Source organism: Harpia harpyja, chromosome 4 (genome assembly GCF_026419915.1).
Source record: "Harpia harpyja isolate bHarHar1 chromosome 4, bHarHar1 primary haplotype, whole genome shotgun sequence".
NCBI lineage: Eukaryota > Metazoa > Chordata > Aves > Accipitriformes > Accipitridae > Harpia > Harpia harpyja.
In genome coordinates, this window is record NC_068943.1 from 72784630 (window position 1) to 72809586 (window position 24957).

The 24957-nt window shown below is 39.8% G+C and overlaps 1 protein-coding gene across 3 annotated transcripts in view; it reads right to left on the bottom strand.

Moving 5' to 3' along the window:
- UST (uronyl 2-sulfotransferase) overlaps nucleotides 1-24957 on the bottom strand; it is a 176671-nt gene that overhangs the window by 65033 nt on the left and 86681 nt on the right. For all 3 annotated transcript variants that reach the window (XM_052784767.1, XM_052784769.1, XM_052784770.1), the window contains exons 4-5: nucleotides 20692-20771; nucleotides 5093-5246 (exon numbers count right to left, since the gene is read on the bottom strand). In XM_052784767.1, coding sequence (XP_052640727.1) covers nucleotides 5093-5246; nucleotides 20692-20771 — 234 coding nt within the window. The remainder of the gene's footprint in view (nucleotides 1-5092; nucleotides 5247-20691; nucleotides 20772-24957) is intronic.

A 24957-nucleotide genomic window follows, 5' to 3' on the forward strand; every position in this document is an offset into this window, starting at 1 on the left:
CAATTCACAATACAATTGGCCATTGTTAAATATTCCTATTATCCAGATAAAGACAGGAACTAAGACAGCTAGCTGCTGTCAGAAAACGAGTGCAATTGGTAAAAGAATGTTTTTCATTGTAGATAGAAATTTGGGGATGTAAATAATAAAATTGGTTAAATGTATTTAGCGAATATGCTTATCTTAATGAAAAACAATGTAGTCATAAAAGGAAATTCTCAAAATTCAGGAATACAAAGAATTGTTCTATGGAGTTTAACCGTTCAGCTTTTTCTCTAATTTTGTTTCAACTTTATGAAATAACCTAAACAACATTAGTTTAAATATTTAGCAAGAAACGCCAATCTTTGTCACAGGAGAGGTCCCTATTATAAGAAATTTGACCTGAAAGTTCCCTGATGTCCTTTGAATTTTACTTCCCTCCTTTGCAGTAATCCTAACACACTTTTTACAAATATTTTAACATCTAATTTAAATGACAAAAAGACAGTTTCTCTTTTATGGGATTACTTGCATGAGTAATCTTTAGCATAACTGAAGCTGAATATTGTTAGAATATTCTTATTTTTAGCTGAGAAAAGCATATGTATTTTCAGAGATGAAGTTGAAAGACTATGCTGAGCCTGACAGAGATGTGCTGCAAACTTAACCAGTAACTATAACGAAAATCTGAAACGTCCTATAGGAAGGTGACAAGTTCTTAACTTACTGAATGATCTTTTTTATACAAAACCTCTCTCTTCCAACAAATTAGCTCAAAGATGTTTAGATCTTATACTTCAGTGAGTTAGGAGCCATGCTATTTGTGAGCCTAGCAGAGATCAGAATTGCATATAACCAGACTTCCCAAATTTGCAATTCAGGCAACAATACACAGCCTGCACCACTTCACAGGCTCATTCAGCCTTAGCTGTCTTAGATTAAAGTTTAGCAAGTATTAAGGAAAGATAAAAAACCCATACATACCTTTTATATTTGATGTCTCATGCTGCACTTGTAATAAATACTAGGTAATTACTAACAAACCTTCTTGAAAGGACAATTTTAATACAAAGCTTTCAATATTTATTGTAGTCCCTCTCTTTATCAGGAGTGCTTCCTACCTTCTGCAGTTTCAAGCCTTAAACTAAATCATCTGGTTCTGTATTTTTCTTTTGCTTGTTACCAGCAGCACTCACAGCTGCACTGATAAGGGGCTACTTGCTTTATTGAGGTGTATTTACTCTAAGAACTCTAGTTCAACCTGAAACACATTCATTATGATGGATTAAATTAATTTTTGTGAATTTATCTCATCTTACAGGACCATAAGTTAGGGCAGCTCTTGCATGAGTGTGCTTGAAACTTGACCTGAGGTGCTCACCACCATTTCAGACCATTACCTCTCTGCCATATTCCACACTAACGCATTGCCACTATTTATTTTGGGGAAGCTTGCAAGTGATCTCTGTAGGTGGCTGACAGTAACTCACTCTAGCAGAGAAAGCACCAGGTCAGGGCAAGGAGCTGGCTGATCTGGATGGAAAGTCTCACATAGCAGCAGCTGCCTCTGCCGTATCTGACTCGTGAATAAAGGACTTGTTTTCTATCCTGGCTTTCAATTAAATTTTGGTAAACACAGACATCTACCGAAACGTTTAAAATAATTTATCTGACTTGTGAATGAATGGTTGTTTTCTCTGGAACAGAGTCAAAGCCTGAAGCTCTATTCAGAGAAAATTTCAAATGATCAGTGAACAGTGGCAATTTCTGTCTCTGTTTCTGATCTTTGCAATGACAGCAGTTCAGATTTTCAAAGTTAAAAAAACAGCACCCAAGGTATTATAAGACTTCAAGGTTGTGGCGCTTTTTTTTTTTTCCCCCGACCCCCTTTTTTTCTTAAGGATTAGAATTGAGGGGAGGGAATGCCTCCATTAAGGATATCACAGCCCAGTGGCCAAGCAGGTGTTCATCAGAAACAAAACCTGATCTTCAAATGCTTTTCCTCCCTTAAGAGCCAGCTTTATAGAGGTGCTGAGCTCCCACGCTTTCACAATGCAGTTTGAGAGAAAATGCATGCTGGCCTCAGCTCTTCAAGGGAGAAGGCCAGTGTTGGCAGCTATTGACCAAGATGCCAGGATGTCCTGGAAAGATTCCCAGTTGCCCACAACACCTTCCGAGAGATGGGAAGCCAGGAACACCATGGTTGAGAAAAGCACAATTAGCCCCTAATACCCCAGTTTGAAAAGATGTACATCTTTCCGCAGGCAAACCTGTCTCTCCTGGTAAAACAGAGGAATTACATTGAGAGCTTCTCCAGTCCTTTTTGTAAGTCTGTAACTGTTGTCAACAGAAGGCTTCTCAGGCTCTTCAGCAATGAGCTCAACGTTGTGGAGCAATCAGCAGTTTTGCATTTGCCTAGCTGTTGATTTGAGGCATGATGGAAGAAGAAAAGTAAAGCTTCTTGTATCCTCCCCCCGCTTTCACGTACCTGCTCACAGTCAGGCACACCTCATCTCAAATGACTTGGGTTTAATACTGTTATCAATATGGAAACTATTTAATATGCTAAATCTAAGCTTATCCTTCAAATAGTCCCCTGTAAAAAAGCAATGCTTTATGGTGAGTTTTCAGTTAAAAAAAAAAAAGGAAAAAAAAGTTAGGGAAGAATTGCAAAAGGTATGAGGTCAGCAGTCAGGCCAGCCATCAGTCCTGTGCTAAAGGGCCGCACTGGCTCATGCTCAGAGGTAAAACTGGCTGCTTACTTTCTTCACAGCTAGATCAGGCAATTGATTTAGCAGACTTCTGAAGCTACCATTCCACAAAATCCATTACCTGAGTTTTAAAAAATATGCCAGCAGATCTCCTTGCACCACTGAGGAAAAAATTAAAATGCAGTCATGCAGTATATTATGTGGTTGGATAGCACAAGTCTTAAAAATGCTTAAAATGCAGAATACGTGAGCGGCTTTTGTTAAAATGAACTTCACTGGTGGGTGGCCTATACGTTACTGTGACAGTAGCAACTGCCCTCTTTGAGCAGTGCAAGTGACAGCCAATGTCTGCCAAGGAGGGATGGAGAACAGATTCCAAAAACGTTTCCAGGATTCTAACTCCGAATTACCAACACAGAAGATCAAAATGAAAAAGCAAAAATAGTTCTTATAAAGGATGCTGATAGTGTCTCAGATTGACAAACGGCCTTTTAAACAAAATGACTACTGACCTCAGATGGCCTCTTTTTATTTCCTTTTCATTATAGCTTTTGTACTGATCTGTGTATGTACACATATGTCCGTGTGCATATAAATAATTAATTTCTTAAAGAACACCCCAACGAAAATGAAAATGCAAGGTGATTTCTTTCTATTAGCTTTCAAACCAACACAAACTACAGGAATTAGATCTATTCATTTCAGTTCTGCTTGAAGTAAAATTTCACTGGCTGTACATATCGCATTTTAAACTGCACAGGCGGTACTGAATTAACACCAGCTTTTACAGCGTCAGTCAGTCACGAGACGTGCCAATCACTGCATGTTCCACTTCAAGTGAGAAGTAGAGGCACTCAGAGTGAAGTACAGACTGTACCGCTCATTTTTAAGATTTTCAAAAAAGAAACCATGACAGTGCTAACAAAATAATAATGTAGTAGAAAACCCACCCTGCATGCATTTCTGCAACCCCCCCGTCCCATTCACAGACAAGGAAACCAAAGTCCATGCACACAGCACACAGCATGCAAAGCTGTTGGGACTGCCTTCCAACTCTGCACACCAGGAGGTCAAAACCTGCACAGCTGACGCAGGGACCTCTTTGGTATCTCTAGACATATAGCAAACGAGAAACCCTTTGCAACACTATTGAAATGAGTTCATATCTGTATAGCAGATGTCATGGAAGTTTAAAGCTACATACAATTACACTGATAACCCACCCCCCCTTCGATTATTCATAATTCATAAGCTTACCTGTTCACAGGGCTTTGCATGACAAACAACAGTAGCAAAGCTCAAAAGACATCAACATAGCCCTGTCACACGGAAAAAACCTCAGCCTTCCTTGGATTCATGTGACCTCAGCTAGGACCGAAACGTGTTGTGTGGCAGTCATTCAGAGCTGTTTTGTCTATGGCTCATCCGCACCACGTCTTGTACTCTACTGCCGCTCCAAAACATCATCGAAACATCCTCTTTGTTCTCCAAAACCCACAGCCTTCTCTTGTTTTGACCTTATGTCTGACCTGCAACATCTCACAGCAGACCATCAAGCTGTCCTGTCACCGCTGTGTCATTGAACCCTCTGCAGGTTCAAGTGTGGCTGAAGGCTGAGTCAAATCAAACTGGATCTCCATTATAGAGAGGGTAAGAATTAATTCCACCGTTTTATCTTCTTAGGGAGGTGTCAGTGTGCATGCAAAGAGATCAGTATCAAACAAACTGACCACCTCCCCAGCTTCTGTGTTTCTCATTCAGCATTTGTACAACACCTACTGTCATGGGACCTTGGTCTGTGACAAAGACTGACAGGCATTATGACAGTTCAGCAGTGGCACAAAATTAGAACTTATTATGAACAGCTTATCCAGCATTATTGCCACCTTCTTAATACAAAAAAGGCAACGAAACCAAACCAAGAATTGAGATCAGAGCCCTGGTATAAAGAACACTATGCACAACTTACCAGCAAGAACGTTAGATGCTTGGGCTCCCTGAATTGCTCTGTTTCCCAATTTTCCTCTGAGGCTGCACAGTTACAGACATAGTTTCAACCTAAAAATCTGTCTGAATATTCACAGTGATAAATATAGGCAGAATTATTATGCCTAACCACTATACAGTGCAAATCTAACTCAGTGAAAGGACCGTAATTCAATGGTGGCAGTCTGGGACTTGCTGTCAGCTTATACAAGATCAAACTGGATCACTGAATCCATCAGCAACACTCTACACACTAAAGCTGACCAAACCAAGTAGCAGCCAAGACAAAGACAGACGAAAAAATGCAAGATGGAAGATGCCTCAGTCTCCCACTTTTCAAGCACACAGTTTGAACATCAACATTGTGTGACGATCTGGGAAACTGGTAATCAGAGCCTTTTATTTAAACATACCAGGTATCTTTCCTCCTGCCTCATGCTGGGGGTACGGATCATGTGATTCTGTTCTCCTCTCCAGTCTCCAAAACGTCGAAAAAAATAATTGGATAAAAATCGATTGACAGGATCTCTAATGATATTGATGTACACCGGTTGGTCTCCTCCAAACCTGGTAGGAAAAAAAATGGGTGAATCTCATCAGAAGGTTCCACACAGGCACAGGTATCCATCTTTCATCTGAATGTTTTCAAATTACTCCCTACAGAGGTTCAGAGCTTTTACAAAGTTAGGAATGAAACCGAGAAGCTTACAACTAGTTACCAAAACTTTGTAAAAGCATGTAAGATCTCTTAAGGATGAACGGTAAATATGGTATCACATTAAGCTCCATGTGTACTACAAACAGTTTAAGACCATTTTTTCCACTGTGTCAACAGTTTTGCTTCCTGAGTTTTCTCCTTGCTGCTTTCAGATGAAGAACCTTCTGCAGCTGAATCCAAGAATGAGCATTTCTTCTTCTCAGCACGTTTCCCATCTGGGAAGCCATCGCAGAGCAGGGACCACCTAACACTAACTGCTATAAGGCAGCCTTGGCTCACCTTCACCTGTACAGTAAGTGTAGTAATGTGCAAAGGATGTTGCAACACTCAAGCTTATTTCAAAAGGCTTCCTTTGGATGAAATGACAGATATGCATGGTATTTCCATCTTTATATTTGCTGGAACTTGTGCAGATCTTCCTTCCCTCACCCCCAGCCTGCACCACCGGCTGGATTTGAGGTTATTTCATGGTTATGCAACGCCTTATCCTTGTACTACACACTTCGTGAAGATTTTTTTAAAAAGTCAATATGAAAATTCCTTCTTCAAAAAAGAAATAAGTATCGATTTCAAGTACATGCAAGTCCAAGGAAAAGGGAAGAGTAAAACCAGCTGTGACCAGGCTCTGCACAAAAGCAAAATGCTGCATAGGTACCTGCAATTTAGAGATGAGAAGATAAACCAGAGCAACCTCATCAGCTGGGCTTTACCCTCTTGTACGCCTCCTCCTGGTAGTTAACGACAAACATCTTCAGTTTAATAGGTGGTATACAAAAAAAGAGGAAAGGAGAAAAAGGGAGCTCGAGAAGGTCTGTGATAATACTGTATTTTCACAGTGTTAAAATACTGACTGCGTATTTTATGTTGATACACAGCATCAGGAGAACAGGCCTAACTGGAAGAAAAAAAGGAAAGTTGCTTACACTCTCCCATGGTCAAAACTGAAGAATGGACATTGACGCTATGGAACACTTATGGACTACAAATGCTGGGAGATAAAGAACAAAATAAAGCCTTTTTGGATTGAGAAGTTCATAGGATAAATTCAACTTGGAATTTGCCTGATCTAAGAACATGAATTATGTTTCTCCCTTCTGTTTCCCTAATTTAGGAGAACAATTCTTACTCAGGCATGAGCTTACGCTTTATTTTTGGGAGCTTGAGGACATAGCCATATTTAAGTATTTAAATACTGTTCTGATGATTTTCTGAGTCACAATTTATATATTTTCTTTTAATATGTAAAATGTAAGAAGAGAGAAAACTGAAGACACCCTTTAGATTAAAAAAACCCCTCTCGGCTTCTCATCATCTCTTAAGTCAGATGAATAATTGAATATGTATAATAAAAGACCAGGGCTCCTCATAAATATTAAAGAGCCAGCAAAATTGTTTAAAAATACGAGTTCTAGTAGAAGATAAGAGAAAAATCCCATACAGCTTCAACTTGATTTTTATTCTGTGGGATTCCCCAGACCACTAAATACAGTCTGCAAGGGCTTGTCTCATGAGTAACTATGCATATCAGTAATTTCACTGACCTCAGTGTTGCAGGATCACTGCCATAATTTGAAATTGCACAGACAGCATAAAACTTTGAAACAATCCAATTAAGAAGGCAGATGCTCCTTGCTTCCTGATTAGTGCATAGCCCAGTTTGGACATGGGTGTGCAAGGGAAGTATCCATCCTCAATTCAGTACCCTGAATTCTTCTCTGAGCTTGTCTTTGCTGCTTTTTGTCTTCATACAGAAATAAAACCTACATTAAAAAAAAGTATTCCTGCAAATACCTTAGAACGATGAGGGCATAAAGCTTTGACAATATTTATTCAAATAGAAAGCTTTTGGTGAATGCCATGGCTGGTAGCCATGAAAACTACATTTTTCAAGGGAGGTTGCTGGCAAGAATAGGTTGCACCTAAATTACTGAACACAATATCTTCCTGCTGCTTGATGCAGATCAGCAATAATCTAAAGACAGAAGGGAGCGGAGAAGAGCAAAGAAAAGGGGAAGCAATGAAGACAGTAAGGAGCCATGTCAGCAGCAAGCTGTCTTAAGACAGAGACAGAAAGATTACAAGATTCAGAGAAGCAAGAGAGCAGGGATACCCTGCCCTGGGTTTTGTAGAGGACACTAAGCCTAAAGGCTCCTCAGAAGAGAGAAAAATCAAAAGCAGGCAGCTATTAGTTGTCTAGATAGAAATATTCAACACATATTGGCTTTTCTGAAGTAAAAGGAGGGGTCAGATTGCATAACCAACCCACCAAAGTGTCAGAGCCCACCCTTTTGCTAGTAAGGTCATGTCCCTGAACACATGAACTGTAAACTCAGTACCAACAGCTCTGAGAGAAGAGGCACATGCAAGCTTGTTCGTCCCAACAGGACAGCTGAGATGGGAGGTCACTCTTTCACAAAGAGCTACAGAGGAACTTCTTATTTCTGAAATGTAGACTGTGACCCCCCAAAACACAGAACAGCCCAGATTTCTGATTTTCTGCACACTGTAACTAGCCTGGTATACATCCAGCTGCAGTTGCTCCACCAGGCTACAAGCAGGGAATTTTTAGAAAAATTAAGTCTGTTCTGGCTCTTATTCAAATCTGCATTTTTGTTTTTAAACATAGTTTATAATACTTCAAATTCCAACCATTTGTTTCTATGGACTGTACTGGGACTCTTTTATGGAAGCTAAGCAGCACTGGCATGGCATAAAAAATCCTACTGGTTAAAAAAAATCAATAACCTTAATCTATTCAGAGAAAAAAAAGGGCAAATCAATGCTCCATTTGTTCAAGTATGTTCTCCATATTTTTAGGTACCTATCAATCACAAGATACTAAATATTACTTAGCTCTCCAGAGGGAAACTTTTCAAATTAACACCACCCACATGAAAGTGCTCTTGCAAACAACAACATACTGTGCTCTCATTATACATCGTGTCACTTTATTTATACTCAAATACCTATTATGAAGGATTCAAAAAGGGACACAATCATATTTTTCTAGGCCTGAGCAGAAGGCTTACCTTCCCTGAGTGGGATCAAGATTGGATCCTGCATGATGAAGGTACCTGATAATTGTCACGCCCAGCATCACATCACTGCAACTGGGTAGCGTGGACCAGGACACCACCACGCCAGCAGAGCACTGAAAATGCATACACTGATCCTCTGCAGTGCTCCTACTGTACTTAACTTCTCCTGATTTATTTAGTATATACTATTACATCCTATTAGTTTTAACTGCTCTGTTGTGACAGGTATATTTTTGGAGTCCTCACCAAAATAACTAGAATATTTGCAGGCTTCAATCTTAGGTTCATTAATAATATATTCCTCCAACACTTTTTTAATAAAAGCAAAAAAAAAAGGCCTGAGACGTATGCCAGATATTGCAAGTCTGCCCCTTAGAAAAATGTCTCTGATGAATTCCAATTTTATTATTTACATGAGCAAAATCTTTGCAAAACCATTTACAAACCCCTTATAAGATGAGTTTAAAAAAGAAATAAAAGAATTTTAAAAATTCGACCAAAATTATTTGCTTGGCTTTAAAATGGAGGATCTCTCAGCTCCTACTATTTTTCATTTCACTTCACTTCAGGAGGCCGCTGCATTTCCGTTCAGCACAAAACTCTTTGCACAAGCAGAAGCAGGCTTCTTCATCCCTGCAGGCAAACCACACTCCTCGAGGAAGACTCCCACCCTATTCTCTGTAAGAACTTTGGCTGCCTCTTACTCTTTTAACATAAAACGTCTCCCCTTAAACAAATGAGGTGGTTGCTAGAAATTCAATATAACTGAAGCAAACAAGAACTGACAGTCACCTAATAGTAACAGGGACAGGCACATTGTGTCCTTAGAAACACGATTTCCTTTTACAGCTTCATACAACTGAGAATCACACATGGAGAGCACAACTGCCCAGCAAGCTTTACTCATCAATTATGTTACAGCTCCATTACCTGCTCTGCAGCACAGCTTCACGGGGAGGTTACGTAAAAGCACTAACATACAACTTTCACCTCTTCAGGACTTCACTAAGATGCAGTTACATCAAAATCTATCTTCTGAAAAATGTATCTTGAAATGAAAAGTTATTGTAACATCTTGTATTAGCATGCTCTTATGCAAAGCAACACTCTTCTGCACATGAGGCACCAGGCACCTCCGGGATGCTCCAATGAGCCTTCTCAAGGGTGAGCTGCAAAGATTCCCAGAGGAGTGGGCTGAGGTACCACCTGCCTGGGACTACATGGTACTGCCAGCCTCCAAAATCAAGTTTATCTTCTTGGTTTTGTCCGTAGTGCCTCGCTTCCAGCTTTTGTGCTTCCACCCTACGCTGTGGTCATGTTTCCAAGCTTTTCTTTGGAATTAGGAGGGAAAAAAAAGAAAGTGAGTTGAGATTAATCTTTTCATTTCAAAACTGCGTCCTTGGCTGGCCTGGCCTTGAATGGGAGGTCTGTGTGGGGATCCAAACTGCCCAGTGGTTCAAGGTTAGCAGTAAAATAGTGCAAACTGGCACACTCCATTCATTAATGACCCTTTCTGGAGCTGTGATTTCAATGGTAGAAATTTCAGCTTCTGAAGTGATGTGGCTGAGTAATGTCATTGTAAAAATCACAACCGAGTCCTCTGGGAATTGCTTAGTAAACTGCCTCAGACGAGCAAATGGCTAAAAGATTACAGTATAAAGCCTTGTATTTCTCTATTTCACTACCCTGTAAATCTCCCAGAATATTTTATGTTGTATTGCTGTCAATCTTTTACATTCAGCCAAGCTAAACAATAAGGTTTTTTTCATTATGCTCAGGATATCAAAGTAGTTTAATACGTAAATTTATAATGAACAGCGCCAACACTGATACAAATCCTGCCTGGGTCTGTATAGCATCCCCAAGTCAAGTAAAGGCAACACTTGAGAAGGAAATACTAATTGTGTTTTCATTTATGTAATGTAAAGTTACAGCTGGAAACAAGTAAGAGAGAAAACACTAATTCCCCACAAAGCACTAACAGCAGCTATAGTCAAACGGCATTATTTAAAATCACTTAATTCCAGATACCTTGCATTCAAGACTTCCAAAGGTCTGGCTCAGGATCTCTCTGGACCTCTGATTAACATTTCATTGTAATTCAGAGATGCAAATGTTGCACATTATATAGAGGAAGAGAAAAACTAATTACAAATTATTACAATAAATTTCCCGCAAATGGCAGAATAGCTGATACAGCTCTTTGGAAAGTATTAAATCAACAAACGTGGTGTGTAGAAAAGATACATCTTCAAAATTGGATGAGACCACAGATTTGGCTGAGGTAGTTATGTTCACATAAAATCTCAGGACTCGACTTCTTAGGAAGCTTATAATGCAAAGGATGTTGCAATGTACTCGGTACTGCATACTCAACTTCTCGCATGAATACATTATCAGGAGTGTCATAGGTGATTCCAGCTGTCCTGTGGAAATGGCTGTCGCAGAGAACTACTCAAGATAATGCTAAGAATGTCTATATGGAAACTGAAATACAGTGAACTGGGTATAATAAAAAAAATCACTGTAAATGGGCAGTATGTATCATGTATACAATGTATAGAATATAAAAATCAATGTAACTGAAATTGAAAACATGGCTACCCTGTCCCAGATGTGAAATTCTACATAATCACCATCACATAGAGCAAGCTGTGGATATCATCATGCTTGAGGCTTTGAATCTACACAGTTTAACACGATAATCTGTGATTCAGAAGATAAGTGCAAAACTACTGATAACATTTTCAGATAACAAAGTTGCAAAAGCAGAGAATAATGAAGGGAGCAGTTTGCTGATAAAGAGCCAACTGAGCCACAAGGCAAGCAAGACATAAGCAAACATCATGCACTGTAGTACGGCAAATAAAACCCAAAGCATCTAGAACCAGAAGCAAAGGACACCCACAGCGAAGGAGCAGTTCTGGCAAGGACTTGCACGCCTCCACAGATTATCAGCAGCATGTGAGACCTTACAGGCCAGAATAATCCTAGTTTCCCTTTTTCTGAGAAGCAAAAGCAGGAGCAGAGAGGAGCAAAGACTTGGCACAGCACCAATGTGACCACTAACAGAGTCCATTTTAAGCAAAGCATGCACAAAGTTCACTGCAGAGTCACATGAAGGATGAAAAAAAATGCCTTGCAATTGAAAAATGTCAAAAACCTGAAAACCTTCAGCTTGAAAAGAAAATGAGAAGAGAAAACAATAGAGAGAAGGCTGAGAGGTGACTGCACGACGGAGTGTAAGAAATTACATATGAAAGCTTACATAGGGGAAAAATTTGATAAAAGAAGTCTTTACATAGTGGGCAAATGTACTCTGAGATCCAAGGAAAAGGAGTCAATTGGATTTCTCAGAAAAACTAAGAGGAAAAATAACTCACTATTTATAATCCGAGAGAACAATTCAGTATTGGAAGAATTTACCAAGGGCAGCAGATTCTCTAGTACTGGTGATTTTTGAATGAAGACTTAAATTTCCTTCCTGAAAGATGAAAGCTTAGGTTCAAACCTAAATAGCCTGCATTGTGCATTACACAAGGATAAGAAAGACTGGAAATTACTTGGGACTGCCACAATCCATCTTTTTGCTTGAAGGCAGGATCAGCTATGTAATTGCCACTAGCAGCTCCAAAATCCTCAAGTACAGTCTACTCCGTTGCTTCGCTGACCTTGTTGTTCAAGCCTTTTCCTAAACGTCTGATCTAGAACTCTGTTGATGCAATTTAAGACCACCACTTCTGCTATCAATACTCATAAGGAACCATATAGTCCTTTTATCTCTGCAGAACCTTTTTAATATAAAATTCAAAAGTGTTATCACAGTCCCCTCTTTCCCAGTCTTCTCTATTGTTTTTTCTTTCTCTGCCCTTTCAATCTTTCCTCACAGGTCAATTTTTTATCTCTGATCATTCTCTTTATTCTCTTTTGGAGTAATCAACGTCTTTCTTAAATTAAGTTACTCCTGAATGGGTAATATAATCTACAGTGTGAACATGAGCACAGAAATCAAACAACAGTAAAAAAGGCATAATTTAGCTGTTATGCTTGATCCCACCTTCAGTAACTAAATTTCAAGCAACCACCTCCATTCTGAGAATATCGTATTACCAGCTGAATGAAAGCTAAAAAGTCTATTATGCAAAGAACACAGGAAATCTAGGGAAATAAATTTTAAATCAGATAATCTTAAAATCTGTGGAAAAACTCACCATAGAGCAATGTTGTTTAAAAAAATAAACCTGAAAAAAACCCTCAGACCATACAAAGGTCAAACTGCATGTTAAATTTGTGCTTAGCCTTCCATCAAGTCACAGTCAAAAAAAATCATTACACACTCACATCATTAAAAAAATGTAGTATAAAAAAGGAAAAAAAGATGTAGGAGGGATTACAGCACCATGTGGCCATTCATGAAATGTGTACTTTACAAGGCAGACCTCACATGATGGTAGAAAGTGTTTCATGATGTGTTAGCAAAAAGTATAGATTATAATGAACACACATAAAGACACAGTGTTAAGGCCGTGCACGTAAGTTTAGCTGACATTTCCCTACTTTTAAGAGCTTACCCAGAGGGTAATGATTTTTTTGTTACCATATTTTTAATGACATTTCCTAGGTGTGGATGATTTTTTTAAAGGAGAAAAAAATCCACAACATGAAACTACTTTAGTAGCTAATCTTAGGCTGCAATCATTGTTTCAAGATGTTGATTCGAGGAGGCGTTCAAAGAGCCCAATCCCTCCCACAGCTGAGCTGTACAGAATCAGTGGGAGCTGACTGAACTACTGCTGTTCATACATAGTTTACCTGAGATTGCATTCATAGGGTCATGGACGTTCAGCATCTTGTTACGTCAGCTCCACACATTTGCCCAGCACACTATTTTCAAAGGTAGTAGAGCACGGTTAAAACACATAACAGGCATGTATTACTTGTTCCAGAGAAAGGGAGAAACAAGAATCCTAACGTTATTAATAAATCTAAGTGTTGCGACAAATATCCCATGACTCTCTTAAGTCAATGAAAACAGCATCACAGAATCACCCTGGTTTTACCGACCTCTTACCAGTCTATAAAAAATTTAAAAGTGAAATTCTATTTCCAAATCAGTGGACCAAAGACACATACATAGGTTAAGTCATGGCAAAGTGAGATATTTGCCATAAAAAATTGTAAATCACCCAACCCTTACAAACGATCAACTAACTAACATGCAAGGCTTTCAGACACCACGCTGTCAGCGCAGAGCATGCTCCTGCTTTCAAACATGCAGCTTATTTGCATGACATCTAGTCAAGTTAATTCTTCATGATTTACCTCCTTTTTGTTTGTTGGCTACAGACACATTTTACAGAGCCCAAGAACAGGGAATGCTGTAATGTCAAATTGCTGTGTTAAACTGCAATTTTTAGAGCTGCTTCTGCATGAGAAAAAACACAAAACTGATGAATAACAAAAAAACCCGAACAATATTCAGAAACTAAGTTTATTTTTGGGCTTATCCAGACTGAATCTCTCTTTGTCTATCTCTGCCTTCATTCAATATGTGATTTACTGCTACCCGTAATTCAGAATTCAGGTCAGAGTTGAAGGAAAGTGTCCAAACTGATCAGCACTGCTGGCTGTGACACTGTCTGCCACTACAGCAGCCTGATTTACTCATTTTTATTAGTTAGTGTTGGCCATTGTGTCTGTTTAAAAAAGTATTATTAAAAAAAATAAAAATCAGCAATGCTGATACAGACTGTCTACCAAAAAAGACTTTTTTAAGAAAAACAAGAACTTTACACATTAACTCTGCTAATGAATAACAGAAAAACAAAAATATTTCTTACATTGATTCTGAGGACTAAAGGCAATACCTTCCCAAGCAGAAGACCCAACAGATCTTTCTCTCCTCCCCAAAACCTGTCCCCCCACACCCCTCATGCACTGAGCAAGAGGGACACTGGAGAGCTGGGGCTGGCATCCAAGCAGGGCACAGGGAGGGGGTGGCTGCTGGCTGTGGCCCAGCAGAAGGTCCAGCAGCTCTGTTTTGCTTGGCTTTCCCTTCAGCAGATGTACCTGCAGCAGCATGATTGTCTCCAAGTCTTCTACTGGCCTTCCAAATTTGGTTTGAAACTGGCCAACGGGTTCAGAAATTATTTAGGCGTGGGGGGAAACTGGAAAGACACGCACAACAGCTGGAACTGCTGTATGAGTCTTATTGCCTTAGAAAATTATGCTAAAAGGAAAGTGGTGTCCTCTCCCCTCGAGCACATACACACGTATGCTAAATAGATGCTGCAGATATTAAACTGCAGCTGAAAAGAAGAAGAGGGCAGCAGCCCAACAGTGCAGAAAGGATGACTCCTCACATACTAATGCTGGGTGATAATTCATCCTGGCTTTGAACAAATAAGATATACTGAACTGAATTATAAGGGCTAATTAAAATGTAAGATTAAAATTTAGTCCATGCTTTATCTCTGCATCTCCTTACCACATCATAGGAAACTTTAAAGGCGATCATTCCCCAGTGGCCTATAACTACTGCAGAAAGTAAAGAATTCATGGCTCCAGTGAGAGATTAAAAAGCCTATTTCTCTCTCTGGGTGGTCTTTTTAATGCTTCTCCCTCCTATGACTTTACCCTGACCTAATCAGCCAGCCTTTAAACAAGCAAAAGTCACTTACCAGTCACTGACAGAGGCACGTCTTTAGGTTTTTACATGTTGCCCTGTAACATTCATTTACCCCAAGACAGGAGGGAGCAGCCAAGCTTCTCGCTCAGCCTGGGGTCGGTAAGTACGTGCTCGAAGATAACAGTGTCGGAGGGAAGAAAGCTGCCTTCCTGCATCCAAAATGGGAGTTGCGCAATTCTGCCCACCCCTGATTCATCCTGACCCTAAACTGTGGCCTCATTATCCCCTGTGCATTCCTGCAAATGTTATTTCTGCTTCTCTGAAACCTGTGACACTTGGGAGCACACACAAGGCATCTTGAGTAGCTGCCCAAAGACTGTTACAGTTACTTAATTCAGCAGATTACCAAGAGGTCAAGTGGGGCTTTTGCACAAACTTGAAGCTTCTTCCTGCTTCATTTTTTCTCAGGCTAAATAAATAGATGACAAGCAGCATAAAGCACAGTGAACAACCTGCAGCTATCCTGAAACAGCTTTTTGTCTCTCTGCAGGTTATTCCAGTTCTTCACAGCTTCTGCACTCTAACAGTGTATTGCTTAGATCTACCAATAACACCTGCAATCTCAGCAAATGTATCAGCATGTATATCTTTACCTGCTTAGAGTAGGGACATTCTTTAATATTTTCTTCTGATTAACATTTTGGATGCTTTTCCCAGCAACCTTAGTATATAAACTTGAATTCAGAAAGAGACAAAAAAATTTATCAGTAATTTAACGGCTCCCATAATTCTTTTTAAATACATGCAGCATTGACTTTGAAAAGGAATTGGGATATGACAAAGATAAATGATAGCTGTCATCCTGGTCCTGCAATGTGCCCTTTTCGGGCACACATACCTGTGTGGAGGCAAACCTCCCGAGTTCCGCACAAATGGAGGGGGGTGCCTCTGCCCCGTGCATCTCAGACCACACCACAGGTTATGACTGACAACTTCTAGAGCTCCTTGGGCAAATGAGAAAAAAAGTTCTTTGGTTTTCTTCCTGTTTTTTTAACATAGGCCAACAGATCTCCGCATTCTAAGAGTACATATAAATATCAAGGGAGATTTTCTTTTTTTCTTTTTTTTTTTTTATTCAAAGAATTTTCTACTTCACGACATCCACTGCAGTACGACAGAAGCTAGTAATTTCGCATGCTTCATGTCGCTCACTTTTTTCCCCTTGGTTAACACATGTAAGAATACGGAATGAAGGCCACTTCTACAGAATGGGAAATGGCAGCCTGGTAAACAGTGACTAAGAAAGGATCTAGGAAACACACTGCAAAAACAACTCGCCCTGAAAGCCCAGATTACTCTGGCACAACTGTAGCTTTAGAAGGTATAAGCATGGCGACTGCAAAGAGGTTTTTTTTCTACCATGTACAGCATTAGTGAAGCTGATACAGGTCCAGACTACAGTTTTGATGCTTACACCTAATAAAGACTATGGAACTACTGGAGAAGTTTCAGAGAAGAGTCACAGAGTTATTAAATGGACGAGGAAAACACCCGCTGGCAAGAGGTTTGAGAGTACCTGTGATCAAAAGGAAGTGTGAAAGGTGTTTGGAGACGGCAGTGGCAGGCAGATGCATGGGGAGAAACACCAGAGAACAAAAAAAGCATTTCAGTCAATAAGGAGCAAAACCCAGAGAAATTCACATTAGAAATTAGCCACAAAAATTTGTGACAGTAAAGCTGACAGACAACTGGAACCAAGTGCCCAAGGAAATGGCAGAGGCGGTGTAACATGATGCCTTCAAATGCAGCTTGGATGCTTTCATGGAAGACTTCTGAGAAATACTCTCTTTTTCCAATCAAAAGCAAGGAAATCCCATGCTGGGCTAGCCCCAGTAGCAACAGGCAGTATGAAACCAAAAAGCACCTGAACATTTACCTCTGTGTATAAGAACATTTCCAAGTAGGGTTATTAGAAGAAAGCCACGTATGGAGAGGTCAGTCCAGAATTTAGGATGAAATGAGCAGGACAATGACAACAGAGCCATAATGAAAAACCTCACTCAGGAATCACAAGTAAAGGAGAATTCAATAAACAGTACCACCTTCCCCAAAAGAAATGGTCTCGAAATGAACTGGAGTAGCCACCCTCCCAAGGCACGGGGTCATCTCCTAAAGCTAGCCCTAGCTGCACTGGAGAGACTGGGAACAGAAGCTGCAAACCACTGGGAATAAAAGCTTCTCCTGTGACAAGTGCTATGTAGAAATTCACTCACATCAAGAAAGAGCAAGAAACTTAGTTTTTTATCTTCTGTTTGAAGCTGCAATTAATTAGATTTATGCCTGTAAAAATTCACATAAGATTTGCTTTAATATGTCCTTTTAAGATTTTTCTTTTTGTCTACCTCTTTGCACTACTCTGGATAGAGAAAATGTAGTACTGAATTAAAAGATGAAGACATAGGCGAGTAAATGAGGATTCATTTGCTCAGCTGAACCAGCAGGCACTCTTAAAACTGTTCAAAAATGAGGGGAAACCAGCCCTGGCAAGTATTCAGGTCAGGATGAGATTTTCAAGTTTTTAGAAATTTGTTCAGCAAAACTAATGGTGCCTCAGAAACATGCATGTGCTCATATTCACCACGGAAGGCTTAGTTCACTTCCACTAGAGATTTTTTCTGGAAAGAAGATACAGTCCCTTTTATTTCAGTTGGAAACAATCATAAGTAAATGCCGTGATGCTTTTCTGAATAATCAGAGACCTTTAAGTGCTGACAGGTTTATAAGCAGGTGCAGGGTGCAAAGGGGGGAAATCCAAGTGATTTGTCATTGCTGCTATACACATCAGTGAAGTTAAATGAAAATCAAGTTTATTTTTCTTACTACTGTTTGGGAGCTGAGAAGCACCAATAAGCGAAAGCAAAGCAGGCTCCCGTTTTGCATGCCTCTGCTTACATTTTCTCTGCTTCTCTAGTACCTTGGCAAGATGGACTAAACAGCCTAATGCAATCCCTACAGATCTTGAAAGCACTCAAGCAGAGAAGTGCAAGGCGAGTGGAAGAGACTCCTTTTGTTCCAACAGCGACCTTCGAGCTTACCAAAAGAGTAGCAAAGATAACATGCCTTCTATCTCCTACCTGTCTGTCAGCTCGATACACACAGTAGGAAGGAGAATAAAGCATTCCTTATCCCTTCCTGCAAACAAAAGCTTGGTTTCAAAGGTATAAGATGCCAAACAAGAGAAGCGAGTTTGGTCGCTGGACTAATGCCCAGGATGGCTGCCCCTGCAAAAATTCATGATTTCCAGTAAGAGCTCTGCTACAACAGCATGTAGAAAGCCTCATCCCTTGCCTTAGGAAGGAGCAAGGGGTTTCACCAAAGTAGGGTTCTTCAATCTTCAGGCTGAACTTTGAGCCTTTCATACACCTGAAGCTGCCCTAAGCCTGCGGTCAGGCGTCGTTTGTCTCCTACCTGTCCCTGCGCATGTGTCCCGCTCCCCACAGCGCTGGCTGCTCACGGTGAGCTGCTGTCTAAGGTCTTCAGCTGTCAGCCAGAAAACACCACATCGATACTTTAACACTCATTTTTTTAGTTTCTGGGGTACTGCACAGCTTTTATGCTGAGCTGGCAGAAAAGCTAGGGCAAACAGGAGACAATTTGAGTTCAGCTCTCTACTAGAGACAGTCTATAAAGGAATAGTTTCAAAAAAATCAAGCAAAACTAAAATGCTTTCACAATATTGTAATACTTATAATGTGTATTTAAATCACATTCTTGAAATTTCTGCAAAATCCATACTTGACACTCCAGTTCCTAATGAAATCGGTTTAAAAAAAAAAAAATCACCGTGGAATTAAGGAACAGAGAGAATTTTCAACATGCTACTTCACTGTTAAGGGTAACACTACCAATGAATTTTGAAACTAAAGACTAAAACTGTCAAAAATTTTTAATTACTCAGAAAACACTAGGAAATGCTAAACCAATAGTAAGCAATGTTGATGCACTTCAATGGTGTCTCATTTAAAAGACTCATCAGCCTTTTCACCACTTTACAGCTACTAGTTAAACCAAGCGTCCTCTCAATAAAAAGAAAAATATGTTTTTCAGGTTTGCAAGGAGCAGCCAAAAAGGAAGCTACAAATACTTTTACACATCTTATATAATTTTTATGTATTTTCACAAATTTCTACTGGAAGAAAAATGTAGAGAGATTTAATCTCATGGATGGGCTACAGAAGAAACATGTTACTTACATGGCAAGGATGTACTATATGTATAGAAAATGGGATCTTGGGAGGAGCAAGAGGTAATGATGTTCATCGTTTTCTCACGTACCTAATGTTGCATACCATCTCTGAAAAATCAGTTTAATCAAGAAATATCCCTTTGACCCCCAGGTGTGGCTACTTGTTTGATCTTGCATTTTGGCAGAGAGAAGAGATCATTTATCAAAGATGTGAAGTCCTATTCTAATGAGTTTTATTCTTTAAAGGTAATACATTAGAAATGGAACTCTCATAGAAACAGATTAGAGAACACAGAAAATCAGAATTTTGTTTAACTCTTCTTGTTTTCACGTAACAAAATCATGCTCATAGTTATGTTATGTATCAAGTGAATTTCCAATTGCTCAAAATATTTTATTTTTGAAAAAACCAAAACTAAACAACAGCCCCCCCAATTTTATAATTTCTTACTACACTGTCTACCCACGCTGGAAGCCATACATTCAAAAGACATACACGAACATTACCAAATGTAATCAAAATGCTGGGAAGCTAGGCAAGCCATTGCAAAGATTTACAGAAATTCACACTTGTACAGAAATTTTTTAATCTAAATGTGAGGAGTCCAACCTAGTGGCACAGGTTTCCAAATATAATTTCCAAATTAAATTTACAGCCTAGGCAATAACCATCCGCAGTCAGCTTTAACCTCTGTGTCCTGGCTAAATGCTAACTGGCAACACTCATTCGCATCCTTCCAAAAATTCCTCAGAACTTTCATCCAAGTTCAATTTTCTTCACATTCCATGCTATAAATGTCTCTAGAGTCTTGGTGCATACTTTCAAATAGCTGCCAGAAGGGACTGCACTCCCATGATACAAAGCATAATCCGTTTCCATGGTTTATAAATACTTCCATACCCTGTGGAATGGGGACTATTTTGTCAGAACGAAATTAAATTGGTTAAATTGGTGAAGAGTCATTCCAGGTACAAAATTAATTAATTCAGTGGAGTTTTCAGTTTTGTATTAGTATCTGGCTATACAGAGATGAAACATTCACAACAGTGTGCTGCCACTTTTAAAACACAAATGCACAGTTTAAAGACCCAAGTTACCATCTCATGCATTTTGTCTGGAAATGTAAACCAAGATCATCTCAGAGGCAAAGGCATGCAATAACATCCTAGCTTTTCACAAACATACTGTACATAACTATCTTGTAGCAAAGAGAGCGCAGAACCGCCCCCCCCCCAACTTTTGAATGTGACTTCCAGTGCCAGAAAGGAGGAAAAAAGAAGTACATTGTATTGTTTCTATGTAAAAAATGAGGGAAAATGTTCTATGTATTACAATTAATAGAAATCAATGAAAAAGACTTTTAACTGAAAAAATGCCTTACCTTGAGAAGTTGAGGAAATGAACATGTCTAGTGAATAAATAGGGCTGCTCAGCAGTGCTTATGTTTTTAATCAATTCCATCTAAAAAGAATTAACAAATCAAATTTTCCATGTTATGTCAATGCACATTTTGAGACAAATATAACTCTCAAACAACATATGATGACGTAATTTTCAAGTCTGAATCACTCAGGAACTCCTTCCCCACTATCCCTCCCAAACACTGTCATCAAGATAGCACAACTACTATTTCATGCCTGAGCAAGAAAGGTTAAGCCGCAGACACCATCCTGCTATCATGGAGCTTATGTACTTCCAAAAGTGGGTATCAGTTTAAGCAAAGGCATAAACTAAAGGAAAAATCTAACCCCTGCCTAAATCTGCATCAGGGCTTTGCAAGTGGTGGCTGCCCTCTGAAGACACTGGCTCTATTCAGCAGAATGCCAAAATGTAAAATGTCTGAAAATGTATCAGAAAGTGGGAGCTGAGCCAATGACCATTTTCATGTAACAATTGCCAACATGGCCAAAACACTTGATTGATTTGCCTGTTTAAATATAGAAAACAGCACTTGCTGTTCCTTTTACTATTTCAGCAAATTAAGAGTACAAATTAAATGGGCACTTTCAGAAAGATGAAGCTAAGTTCTAGTTCAGGCACATTCACACAATTTTAATTTTTTTAAAAAAATAAATCATTTAAATTTTCAGATCATTAAAATGGAATAATGTAAACAGCATATATTGAAGACTGCTCACTACGGATATGAGTATCTATGTTGTGTAAGCTGAGCTCTAGCTATGATCTAGAGGAAACTGAAAGTGTCTAATGGAGCATCATGCTAGAGAGTCGAGACATCCTGGTTAATTTTGTTTCCTTACTATTAATTTCCTAAGATTTATTTTCAGATTTTCTGTCCTGGGCTCAAATGCAGGCTATATTACGGACACTGAACACAAATGCATTTGAAACGACAGTGTTTTTTTCCTTCTATTTCCCAGTTTCGATATACTGATATTTTGCCATGGTTTTTACACTGTGTGTCACATTTTACTGCTTCTCATCCATCTTTCGTTCTCCATTTTTTCCTAGGACACATAACCTGCCTTCTTCTTTCAGACAACACAAACTATAGCCATTTAACTTCTAGGACTGAGTAAAAAAAATGCACACACTAATATGCTTTTCCCTACTTTTCCTCTGCCTTCAACAATTTTATATGCATACATGTACGATCAGCACTGAAGCAAACAGTTCAGGTTGTCTGTCTTCTCAGGATGGGCCTTCTCCTGTCAAACTAGTTCGAGTACATCAAGGCATATTAGGTATAGACCTTGTATATCAAGGCATATTAGTATATCAAGGTGCATGATGTCTGAGAAAGGCTGTAAACCCAAGGGTATGGAACATAAAGAAGAGGAGACCACCAAAAGAAAGACAATATGAAAGGAAAAGAGACACAAGAGAAAACAGAGAGAAGATGTGTGATTTAAAAAAAAAAAAAGAGGCAGGAAAGGAATAGCCCCCCTGCTTTAGTTAGTCATATATGGACTCTGGACTGTTTGATTCAAGTACAAACAGGTCTTTATACAGCTCCTTCAGTATGATATAAATGCTATGAGCAAGAAATTAATAAATCTGAAGAGCAGAGCTTGCCCAGGCCAGAATTAGAAAGCCCAGGAAACTTTGCAATAATTAGCACAAAATAATTGAGTATTGTTTGTTAATGCTCTGAAGAGACAAAGGCTTTCCTAGCGAACCAAGCAAGCCGACATTTCTTTAGGACTGGTAACTTTCTCTACCAAAAAATTATATTCATTCACCTTGCAGAATGAAACAAGGGGAGACTCTAGAGGCTGGGTATCAGGTGTCTCAATTGGCTTCTTTCTTTGGTTTTACACAGACAAGTTACAGAACTGAAATTCTCAGACCTGTATGAAGCTTTTTGTTAAATTGACATTTTATGTGTGTTACTCTATCTGCATGAATGAAGGAAGGAAGATGGCAAAAGGAAGTTACTGGTATGGAATAAACACTCTATTCATGCCACTATGGTCAGCACTATAATTTCACCTTGGAATAAATGAAAAACCACCATTAGAGTATAAACATGGAGATGTAAAGATAGTATACCCATACAAAGTAATCCCACTGAGTTTAAAAAGACAGGCAGCTTTAATATAATACTGCTAGATAAATGTGTGTGGGGGTATATGTGAGTGTTACAAAGTACCACGCAAGCCTCCCTTGCGCCTCAGCTCTCCCTGGGGCTGGTACCAATTTGCTGGTGCCAGGCAGATTGACATTACACCACCACCACATTTCCCATTGCACTTCACCTGATGTCACTTCAGTGTCAGGCTCGTGTCAGCCTGCTGCTGGACCAGCACAGGCACTTCGGCCTCAGAAGCAAAGGGAGTCTGGAAAGACGCATGGAGAGCAGGACAGCATCTGGCTCCTGGCTTTTTTTTAATCTCTTGCTACCAAACTCCATCTCTTTAGCTATGATAATAGCTTACTCCAAAGCAGACACAGAATTTTGTTTTGATTGAAAGTACCTTCATATTTAGACACTTAATGATCAACTGGACTTGTAAAAGCAGACGTGGATAAAGCTACAACGGGTGTATGAAAAAACAAGCAAAAAACATTCTTTTAAAAACCCGGCCAAAAGGGTAAGTAAGGCTCAACAGAAACAACACACAGATGTCAGGAGGGAAAAATAAGTAACTGTAATGGCTCACGGCCACATGCAAATTGTGGCCATATTTCCCATGGGCCTCTCTCTCTGATCCCACAGTGTTGAACTGATTTCAGTCGAACAAGCCAAATGTATTGCTCAGGAATACCTAGTGATCTGCCCCTCCTTTTAAGATGATGTTAGAAGAAAAAAAAAAGTAAAGAAAAATCTTCCAATGTCTCCCAGAAGAGTAAGGTCTTTAGTGGTTGGTTGGTTTGTTTGTTTTGTTTGCCTTTTTTTCCACGACAATTAGTGTAGAGGACCCACAGAGAGCAAGAGTGAAGAGAGGAAAGCAAGTACCTTTGGATGGAACAAGTGATGAAGGAGAGATACATACAAGCAGAGATGATCTAGGAGATGGTCTTAAACCAACCTAAGTTTGAAAAGAGATGAAAAGGCACAAGCAGTAGAAGATAAAACTACCCTGGCAAACACTGTTAGGGGAGAGAGGAACCAGAACGCATCCGTGTTTGAAGGGAGAAGCTGTAAAAATATCTGGAGGAAGCCTGAAAGGAGCACATGCCTGCTAGGATAAGGGCCCATCAAGAGCCATTCCTCTCTCTTGCTGCTGCCTGTGCTCTCCTGTGGGAGTTAGGCTCTTTCAGTGAAACAGTGCTGAAAAAGACAGTTATTTACTTTTGAAATTAACTGAATTGCACCAGCGTGTTAATGCTGCTAAACAAGGATGGAGGCAGTAGGAAATGCCAGGACGCAAAGAGCCTGTGGGGAGAGGCAGGCAGTAGCACCCTGTGCCTGTGTGCTCAGCGGAGCCCGCGGCATGGCCCAGCCACATCAGCTCCATGGCCTGGCAAAGGCGAACCCAAAGCACTGGGTGCGCTGTGCTTCCCGAGGAAAGGGGAGCGTGCATACCGCAGGACAGGAGCCTGCAGAGATGCTAAACCACAGCAAGCAGTTGCTAAGACCTCTGTGGTGTGGTCAACACATTTGCTGTCATTCCACCCCTCTCCCTCAAACACCAATTAATTGGAAGGAGCAGAGCCTTTAGGCTAAATGCTGATTTGCTCCGTAGCGTAACATCTATGAACTGTGACTCCTTGCTCAAGCTTTTATTTTAAATTTTTCTCCAAAATTCATTTTCTGTGCTGACTTTTAAATAGGACCTTTAAAGAAGACCAGATCCGCAAACAGAGGCAATCCTGTAAATCACAAGCTATTTTTGAACCTTAAAGCCCACCTGAGCAAGAACACCAAGAGGCAATACTCCAAGGGGAAAGGTTTTTTCCTTAGTCTACTGTCCTACACTACCACTGTGGGATCTCAGTTGGCTGTACGGCAGAAATCAAACCGTACTGGCTCAGCATCATCTGTGTATTTGTACTCGGCTGTTGCTGCATTGTAAATAACAATCCAGCAGATGGCACAGTGAAATGACTGACAGAGACTGGATGGAACCCTCCCTGAAAAGCGAGAAACGTGGAGGATGGCTTTGCTCCAGCCACAGCCTTGTTCCTGCACAAAATCTCAACCCAGGCTTGTGAGAGAGGACACCTTCTTCCCCTCTTCTGG